General features: G+C 58.9%; 1 protein-coding gene across 1 annotated transcript; it reads right to left on the minus strand.

Annotated features, from left to right (window-relative positions):
* Window positions 1-1864: 1864 nt before the first annotated feature.
* Window positions 1865-8172, minus strand: TLX1 (T cell leukemia homeobox 1). The gene is made up of 3 exons (XM_057736131.1): window positions 7584-8172; window positions 5338-5539; window positions 1865-3152 (listed from the first exon to the last, which is right to left on the minus strand). Exons 1-3 carry the CDS (start codon window positions 8152-8154, stop codon window positions 2930-2932), a joined length of 996 nt encoding a protein of 331 aa, XP_057592114.1. The 5' UTR covers window positions 8155-8172; the 3' UTR covers window positions 1865-2929.
* Window positions 8173-9839: the final 1667 nt, after the last annotated feature.

Consider the following 9839-nt stretch of genomic DNA (forward strand, 5'->3'; position numbering starts at 1 on the left):
CTTGCAAGAGGAGGGGCGGAGGGGTGGTGGTGAAGAGTCGGACTTCGGAGCCGGTTTGGGGCTTCAGTTTGGGCCGGGCAGCCACTTCCCATTCCTGCCTCAGCTCCTCAGCTGGACAGTCTGCGGCCAGAAAATATCCAGGAGACTTCGGGAGCTCAGCCCCTTGAGGGGTCCTAGGGATTGGGAGGTGAGAGGAAGACCCCCGCCTCCTGTGGAGTCGGCAACTCTGGAGCACTGCAACCAGCAGGCACTGAAAGTGCCTCTTAAAGACACAAATGGAGGAGAGAGACCGCACGGAACGAAGAAGGTTCGGGCTGGGCAGCTCCAGTCGCGGCGGGGGGAAGGGAGAGACAGCCAGACCTGCCCAGACGGAAGGAGCCGAATTCTGCAGTTCTAGGAGGCCAATTCCGGATTTTTCTTGTCCCAGTACTGGATGCGGCAGCCAGTGCAGGCGGGAGACCCGCTGCAGACCTGACGCTGAGGACAGAACTTTCTTCCCACGACCAACACGCTGTCACGGCCTGGCCTGGTCACTGGGTGGGCCTGGGGGGGTGGGCTAGCACCTCCACCCTGGAAGTCCTTTAGACCAAGAATCCTCCTCCCTAGCCCAGATCCTGCTCCAAGGGGGCCACGGATGAGAGGTGGACAAACACTGCCCTTTCCTGACTCAGCCAAATTTCCCCGTGGGCCTCCTTGGGTTGGAGGTTGCTGTGCTTTGTCCCCATGTCATATGGAAGATCCAGGATGGCACTCTGGGCCAGGATGAGGCCTCTGATGGTATCTATAACTCGCCCCTACTCAACCCCAGTGTGGGTGCACACAGCTCTACATACATGAACAAGCTGCACACCCCACTCTTTTCTAGTTTTTAGCCACAAAATTCTCTTTCCCAACCCAAGGAAGAGCCCCCTATGCCCCTAGTCCATTACCCCAGGATGGCATGTTCCCCAAAGCCTCCACCACCTAGCTTCTTCCAGAAAAGCAGGCTCCAGTCAGTTTTGTGTATCCTGAGATTTGTCTAGTAGGTGGGGGACTCAGTGTTATGGGGAGTGTTGTGTACTGTGGCTGTTGTCCCTGCTGGAGTGGTCTGGGGTCTCCCTGAAGGTCCCTGGGAAGTCAGTTTTTCAGATCCCTCCTAGGCCAGGCTAGTGCTGGGAAGTCTCCTTTGGAGCACCACAGAGGATCCTGGCCCAATTACTGAAGGTGTGCCCCAGTCTCTGCAGCTTGCTGGGTAAGGGCCTAGAATTCCCAAACTCCTAGCAGATATTGATACCCCCACAATGTATCTGCACACTCCACCTTAGGCCCCCACCATGTACACCAGCAGCACAAAATTACACCCACTCACACAACACCACACACACTTACCCGTAGGGACAGTCACCCACAATGACCCATACTCCCCATTAATTCACTCCGCCAATTATATACTGTCCCATACAAGTATATACAGTAAAATACACACCTCACACATGATTACATTCATACAAGTAGAGATGATACACAGTGACAAACATTCACACACAACACAAAAATATATTCACATCGAGAAGCTAATATGTACTCTCACAAACGTTACCACATGATTCATTCACAATCACAGACACCAGTGGGTGACTATACAACTATCCAAAAAGTCACATTCGCACATGGTCACACACCACTGCAAGTTCATATGTATAATGGTAGTTTCGATTTGCAACTTAAGCAGAATAAGCACACACAATTGCAAACAAAATTACATACTTGAACACTTACATTCATTTTCAGTAACATCCTGATTGCCTACACCATCACAAACACACAATGCACACACATAACTGTCACACCCAAAGACAAATCTCGAACACTAGCTGTCCCAGGAGACCCCGGCTCTCCCACCTTTCCTCAGCGCTGCCTTCCCTCCGTTTCTCCCCCTCCTTCTTTCCTCTCTCTAAAGCTTGTAGGTCCTGGCCCCAAGATGTCCCTCAAATTTAGGTACCAGGTGCTGCCCTGGCTGCACCAGCTCACACCAAACCCAAGTAGCAGCAAGGTGCTGGGCTCAGCAAGGAGCAGGCAGCCTTGACTCCAGATCTGGAGGGTTTTATTATTTTTTCACATAAATTACACAAGCACTTTATAAAAAGGTTACACAGAAAACACCTTGTAAGTGCATAACTTAAACCCCCCCCCCCCATAAACAGGATCTAGAGAAATAGACTGAGTTTATGTGGAAATCTGCCTTTGTGTACCTGGGTGTGGCTAGGGTATGTGATGGGGGTCTGACAGGCCAAGTGATGCGGTTGTGGCTGTTGTGTGTGAGGTGTGTGACCGTATGACCATGGCCTTGTGTTTATGAGACGTGCCATGCTGCTGAGAATGAATCTGGGTCATCCCTGATAGTAAGGGTCAAGGGTGTGAAGGCTGCGGCTCTGTGTGCACGTGACACTCTGCCACAGGTCCACTGCGTGTGACCGTGGTGTGACACCAGGAAGGACAGTGAAATCACCTCTGTGCGGCCCTATGGATGTCCGTGTATGATGGAAAGTGGAAAACAGAGTGCTCTCCCCAGGGCAAGTTCAAATGACAGCCCATGCTGCCCTCTAGAGACCCCAGAAGCTCTTCTTCTACCACCTCTCCTGCCTCTCTCAGTCCCACGTTAAAAATCAGAATAAAATAAAATAGACGCAAACGGAGGACAGTTCGAGCAGGCACGGGAGCGCACAGGCATCTGGGAGGCGGCCGCGCTTCCCTTTCCTGCGCGTTCTTTTCTTCTTTTCCACCAAAAAGAGAACAGCGTCTGCGTGAGCGCGCGGGCCGGTGCGGAGGCTCGCGGCGTTCCCCTGCTGCGTGCAGTCTGCTGGGGGATGGCCGGCGAGAGTCCCGGCTCTGAGGCCTCGAGACCAACCACTTGGCTGGGCCCGGGTCTCACGGGGCGGAGCAGGCAGGCTCACTCGCAGGCCGACGCCACGGACGTGACACTGGTGATCTTGGTCGAGTCGTCAGACCACGGCTGCAGGTTCTGCAGGGCGAAGAGCGAGGAGTTGTGCACGCATAGCGGGTCGGCGGGCAGCGGCTGCGCCAGGCTCTTCTGGAAGGCCTCTTGCTGCAGCTGCAGGAGGATGCGGTTCGCCTGCTGCCTCTCGGCCTCACGCTCCTCCGCAGTCTGCCGCCTGCACCGGGGACAAGCCATTACCGACGCTTCGGGTGCGCTCCCGGGATAGAGCCTGAGCGAGCACTGCGGCCCCCAATTCCAGCTTGGGCCCCTTGAATACATTACCCTATCTTGAGGGTCCTGACTCCGACAAAGATGGGAAGCCACAAAAGTAAATTGGGGGACATCCTGGGGGAGCTGTGGGGCAATCCCCTAGGCCCAAGCAGCTGGGGCTTCCCGGCTCCGGGCAGGGCCCACACCCTCACGACTCTGGAAGGCGCCATCAGGGCTGGGATGGCATTTCTCCTCTCCCCAGACCCGAGGAAAACCAGGAGCCTTCCCAAGCCTGAGGGGCCTCACCCTCCCCACCAGTCCAGGGCAAAGGCAAGAACCAGTGGATATGAGCTGCCCTGACGGACCTCTCTTCTCCCCCTTCTCTCCGCGAGCCTCTCCCAGGCTTCCGACCTCCTGCGCCGAGCCCTGTGCCGTGCTGGGATTCCCGCTGGACCCGCCGGCTTCCTCCGAGGCGGTCCAGGGAGGCGATGACTCACTTATTCCATTTAATGCCTCCCCTCCACCCCGTCAACTGAGATCAAACGTCTGTCTCTAAGGTGGACAGACCTAATGGGAGTCCCCGGGGCCTCCAAAAGCAATTTGTAGGCGATCGATGAAGCCGCGCGAAGCCGGCGAGCGCCTCTCCCAGCGGCGGCCGCCGGCCTCTTTCTCGCCGCCCCTTCTTGCCTTTTCTGCTCTCTTTCTCGTCTTCCCTTCTTCCCTGCATTTCAAAATATTTCTCTTCCTTTAGGTTTTGTATCTTTTTCTCTTGTTTTCGCTCACCCCACCCTCTTCCTTCTCTCAGAATTTAAGGGAATTTGTTTGAAACGAAGATGAAGGTTTTAGTCATCTATTTCTTTCCTTTATTATACATAAGAATTCTTCGGGCTGTTTTTTCCTTTTCTCCTTGGGTGGGGTGTTCATCTTTGCCCCCCACCTTGTGTGTCAGTTTCTCTCTGCCTGCTGCTCTCTATTTTTCTCTGTGCCCCGACCCCAAGGGCTTGCCTGACTCCCTCCCCTCCCCTAGGCTGCAGCTCCGGGTGGGCCTTGGGAACGCAAGTAGGTCCACCCCCTCCACCCCACCCCACCCCCCAGTCCTTGCACTCTCCTTAGCTTTCCAGAGGTCTGGAGCTGCGTCTCCCACCCCTTCCCCAGCGGCAGGAATGTGGGGGGAGCAGCAGACTCGCGGGGCAGTGGCTTCCTTTGTGGGCACGGCGGCGGAATCTCGGGCAGATTCCTCGCCTTCATTCAGAAAAAGAGGAAACTCCAATTCCTTCCTCTCGGCCCAGGCCCTCCTGGCCGGCGCCGGGGACTTCACCCAGACTCTCTTGCTCTCCCCGCTGAGGCCTGAGCTAGCAAGAAACTCCCGGCTTGTGTGGAACTTAGCGCGCCGGCCAGATGTGCGGGAGGGTGCAGGGGTGCAAGAGGGTGCAACCGGAGAAAGCGCCTGTGTGGGGGGAAAAGTGAGTGTAGTTGTGGGTGTGTGACGGAAGAAAATGTTTCTCTCTTTCTCTCTCTCTCACTCACACACATACACCCATCTGCTCCTGATTGATCCCCCTTTCAGTGGGACCCTTGAAAACCCCGCCGCAGCCGGCGCAGATTGATTTTCCCCTTCCCGGGTGCGGGACCCGCTGCGCCCAGGCCAGGCATCTGGGGAGGAGCGAGTCAGCAGGGCCCAGGCCCGCGGTCTGGGGCCCCAGACGCTCTAACGGGAGCCCCGGCTGGGGCGCAGAAACAGGGCGCGTGCCATCCTGCCTCCAGTCTCCGGGATAGAAGAGGCATCTCTGTCTTTAAGTTTGTGCAAACAAAAAGTCCCTCAGGTCTCACTGATCTCGGAAGCCTGGACTGCGTAGGCTGCTCTCAAACCCGGACGTTCCACCAAGCAGCGGGGGAGACCAGCCGCGTCTACACCTGCAGTGAGTGTGCGCCACCGGGCTAGAAAGCCGGAAGGCAAAACAGCTGGGGCTCTCCGGCCCTACCTCGTCAACCGCCAGGTTGGTTCCCGCTCCCCGCGAGCCTAGCAGAGCAGCCCACTCCTCCGAACCGGAACCATCGAAAACTGGCGAACAAGGGAGTCTGAACGCCCCAAGAGAGGCCCAGAGCCGGAGACAGCGCCGCCCACGGCCGCGCCCGCCCCGCGCGCTCACCTCCACTTTGTCCGCCGGTTCTGGAACCAGGTTTTGACTTGCGCGTCGGTCATTTTGAGCGCCTTGGCAAGGGCGGCGCGCTCGGCCGAGGCCAGGTACTTCTGGCGGTGGAAGCGCTTCTCCAATTCGCAGATCTGCAGGCGCGTGAAGGACGTACGCGGCTTCTTCTTCTTGGGGGGCGTCCGATTCTGATAGGGGTGACCTATACGGCGTGTTACAGTGAAGGGTGAGAGGGCCACTGGAGCGGGAGACAGACAGACGGCAGAGGCAAGCGGCAGAGCGTCAGGAGGAGTCCCAGGCCCGACACCCCGCGAGTCAGCGAGCGCAGCGGCTAGACCCCAAGAGCAGGGCTGTGGTCCTCCCGTCCACCCCCAGCTACAAGCCTGCAGCGTGAAATGGCCCCCTCCCGCCTGCCAGGCCGACGCCGCTGCCGTCACCACGGAGGCCTCCCTAGCTCTGAGCTCCCACGTGCCCATCAGACACAGCCTCAGTCTCCTTGAGGGGCATGTCTGAGGCGAACTAAAGGTAGCAGCCCCCCCCCCCCCCGCCCCGCCCCGGCCCATAGCTCCAGGCCTCCAGCCTCAGAGAAGCTGCCCAACAGTAAGAGGCTATCCTTGGTCCAGGCCCTGAATCCTGGGTCCTGACCTGAGGCCTCCATCACACAGCAACATACACACACACTTCACATACAACAGGGGCAAATTATAGATCTATACACCCAGACAAGCTGACACACACAAGCACAGGCACACAGGCAGATGCATAGGGTGACAGCCATATGCTCCCTCAGAACCTTCTTTAGACCTGAAGCAAGATTAGGGCAGGCTGTGGCTCCCCTAGGTGGGCTATGTGGAGTACATTTTCACCAGAGCCCCAGGCCCAGTGGGCTCCAGGCTGGGGGTGGTAGTGTTGGTTCCACCAGAGCCTTTTAAGACTAGCCTGGCCTGGGTGGGGGGAGTGGGATGGGGCACTAGGCACTGCCCCCCCCCCCCCAGGCCTGAGACGACTCGGGTTGGGGCACTGGGGCCCTTCTGGAGGCCCAGAGCAGAATGGCTCTTCTGCCTCCCTCCACCTCACTTTGCCAGACCCAGAGTCTGGGTCAAGGTTCCAAAGCTGGAACAGGGGCTTAGCCCATGGTCTCACTGCTATTCCCCTTCCAACATTGGGCCCTGGAGCCCGAGCCCCATGGGAGCCCCACGTCGTGGTCGGTCGGCAGCCGCCTGTGCCTCCTGCTTCCTCTCTCTAAGGCCCGGCCGAGAATTCAGGCTCAACTCGTGGCTGCTTCCCGGCGGGCTTGGGGGCCTGGCCCGGCGGCGAGAGGATCGTAGTCTCGGATCCAGGGAACGCTAGGGGCGGCGGGAAGTGAGGCCGGGGAAAGGGGCCCGCGCAGGAGCGAGAGCTGAGTGCCGTGAACGGAAGCGGGAGCCGAGGGAGCCGAGGCAAGCGGAGGAAGGCGCGGAGCAGGCGGCGGAGAGGGCGGCAGGCTGCCGCAGCCGAGTGCGTAATCGTCCCAGGAGTTCTTTCGGCTGCCAATCGATCACGGGCCTGGCCGGTGCATTATTCACGCCGGAGGAAGCAAGGCTGGGCCCAGAGGGGAGGACGCCGAGCCGGGACAGAATGAAAATGAAGCGGGCGGCTCAGCCCCGAGCTGCCACTGACCCGAACGGAGCCCGCGGTCAGGGAAGAAGGGCCCGCCAGCTCTGCTGCTTTACTCGGGCTTGGGGCCTCTACCGGCTCCGGCAGCGCGACGGGCAGTGGACCACGGAGTGCGAAGTGTGTGTGTGTGTAGGGGAAGGGAGGTGGGGAACCTCTTTTCCTTACGTCTGATTCTGGGGCTCGCCGCCTCGGCCAGAGAACGTCTGCCGGGACGGGAGAAACAGTTTGTTCGCATCGCGCCCCTTTCTCCGAGATTCCCGAGCCCCAAATGCCGGCGGAAGGTAGTGCCGAAGCTACATCCCCCTTCCCTCCGCCTGACCGGGCCCAGGGACTCCGAGAGGGGATCAGGGTGAGCTTCTCAGAGCAGGGGTCCTGTGGGAGAGACGGAGAGGGGCCCAGGCTGGGAGAACTCTTCCAGCAAGTCGATTCCGCGAGCTTAGAGAGGTGGCGGGCGGCTGAACTTGGGGGAAGCACCAAGAGGAGCTGGGCGACCAGGCGCGCAGAGGGGGCTGCGGGGAGCCACAGGACTGGGGAGGGGTAGAGGAGAGCCCGGGCCGCGGCCAGGCGGGGCGCGCGCGGGCCGGACTCACCTGTGAATCTGTCCTTTGTGTATCTGCGGTTACTCTCCATCCAGGGGAAGGTGAGGCCGGTGAGGTTGTTGACGCCCGGCACAGCAGGCACGGAGGGCACGGTGGGCAAACCGGTAGCCAGAGGTTGAGGGTGGGCCACCGCTCCAGCTAGCGGCCTGTGCGCGGGCACTCGTATCACCCCTGCAGCGCTGAGCGTCCCCCCGCCGCCGCCAGCCCCGCTGCCGCCGCCGCCGCCGGGACCGGGGCCGCCCGCCAAGGCCATGTTCACGTTGTAGGAGCCAGCCAGCGGGCCCATGCTGCAGGCGCCGCCGCCCGCCGGGCCACCGGGGCCGCTCGGGCCTCCAGCGCCATAGGCCCCCGCGCCCCCGGCCCCCGCCCCGGCCGCGGGGCCCCCGCCGCCGTAAGGGTAGGCGCCTCCAACCAAACAGCCAAGGCCGTATTCTCCGTCCTGGAGGCGAGAGGAGGGCCCCATGCAGCTGCCCTGGTCCGGGCTGTTGAGGATCTGGTCGATGCCAAAGCTGATGGGCTCCGCGTGGCCCGGGTGGAGATGGTGCGGACCCAGGTGCTCCATGCTGGCCCCCGACCCCGGCCCCGCGGGGGGGGGGGGTCTGGGCGGTGGCACTCGCTGTGCTTGGCTCTGGGGCAGCGCGCAGCGGCGCGGAGGCGGTAGCGGCTCCTGGCTGCGCGGAGACTTGGAGGTGAAGTGCGTAGAAGGGCTAAAGTGGGGGGAGGGGAAGGAGAGAGGGGGCGCCGTATTCTTCCCCTCTTCGGCTGCTCCTTCCCCTCTCCGGCTGCTCGCTCGCTGTTGACTCTGGGACATCAATCACCGGGCGAAAAAGCTCGGTGCAAGCGAGCCTCGCAATTTCGGCCGGGTCTCTCCATTGGCTGTGCGCAGAGAGGAGAGGGGTGAATGACAGCGCGGGGGAGGGGCAGAGAAGGGGAGAGGGAGGCCGGGAGTCAAGACAGATGTAGGAGCCAGGGACTCCTACGGAGGGACTGAGACGGAGGCTCAGAGAAGTAGTTCAGGAAGAGAGAGACGAGGCGAACCAGAGGCTTAAATTAAAAGGAGAAAGGAAAAGAATAGGAGACCGGCAATCCCAGAGACCGATAGACTGATGGTCCCAAAGAGGTGGAGGTCAGAGCCCTCTTCCCAGCCTCGCTTAGAATTGGGCCAAAGGGGCCAGCCCACCAGGCCTCTGGGGAAGGGGCATCCCAGCGCTACTGGAGAATCTCCCCTAGAGCTCAGCCGGGAAGCACCTGTCTGTCAACCAGAGGATTTACTCCAAACTTCAAGTTTGGCTTATTAAAAACTAGAAGACCATCTACTCCCCGGGTATGGAGCTCAGGCCCCTGAGGCAGGCAGGTGAGTTCAGGCTTGTCCTTTAAAACACAGGCCTATGAACAACTGGCTATATGTTGTCAAAAAAGTCAGCAACAACCCCAACTCAGCCTGTTTAGAGAAACTGAGGGAGGGAAGACTTCCTAAAAGGCAGGCACAGGTCAAGGGAGTTGGCTTGGAGCTTGCTGATGGGGTGCCCAGGCCTCAAGATACCCCTTTTCCTTTTAAATAGAGCCTCAAGAAGCAGTTCCCACAGTATGTGAATGAATTCAATCAGATTGCTTTCACCTAGCAACTAGCCCAGGGCTGGCTATTCCAAGCAAGAAAGCTTTGGATTGTAGTGAGGGGCAGGAGTTATTTTCTTATTTTTGGAATCTTGGAAGGGAGGCCTAGGGGCTTAAGGCAGTGGGGGCTGGGTATGGTGGGACCAAGATCAAGGAAGTATATCTAGGACAAAATTAGGCCTTTTCAAAGTTTTGCCTGTGGCTGACTGGCTTAGAGCCCAGGAGAGAAGAAGGAAACTCCCTTTTTCTGCTTCCTCTCTTTCTCCTCTCTAGTAGAGAAAGGTCTGCTCCCTCCCAGGAGCCAAGCCCTGGTAAGGGCACAGGTTGGATCACTTGGGATCTATTTCTGGTCTATTTCAGATTCGACAGGCCTTCAGGGAGGGACTGTCTCTATCAGGCAAGATGCTAGAATGTGGAGGGTCACATTCTGCTTAATAAATCTCATTGCAATCTATTTGCTTTGGCCAAGTCTGTTACTTTAACCTGAAGAGATCTCCTTGGAGTAAGGGAATGGCTTACTTATCTCTGTTTCCCCCTGTGGAGTACAGCCCCAACCCACAAAATATACTCGTCTGGGTAAATAATGAATGAAAGAACCCACTTATTCAACAAATATTTTATTGAGTACCTACT

Source organism: Hippopotamus amphibius, chromosome 5 (genome assembly GCF_030028045.1).
Source record: "Hippopotamus amphibius kiboko isolate mHipAmp2 chromosome 5, mHipAmp2.hap2, whole genome shotgun sequence".
Taxonomy (NCBI): Eukaryota; Metazoa; Chordata; class Mammalia; order Artiodactyla; family Hippopotamidae; genus Hippopotamus; species Hippopotamus amphibius.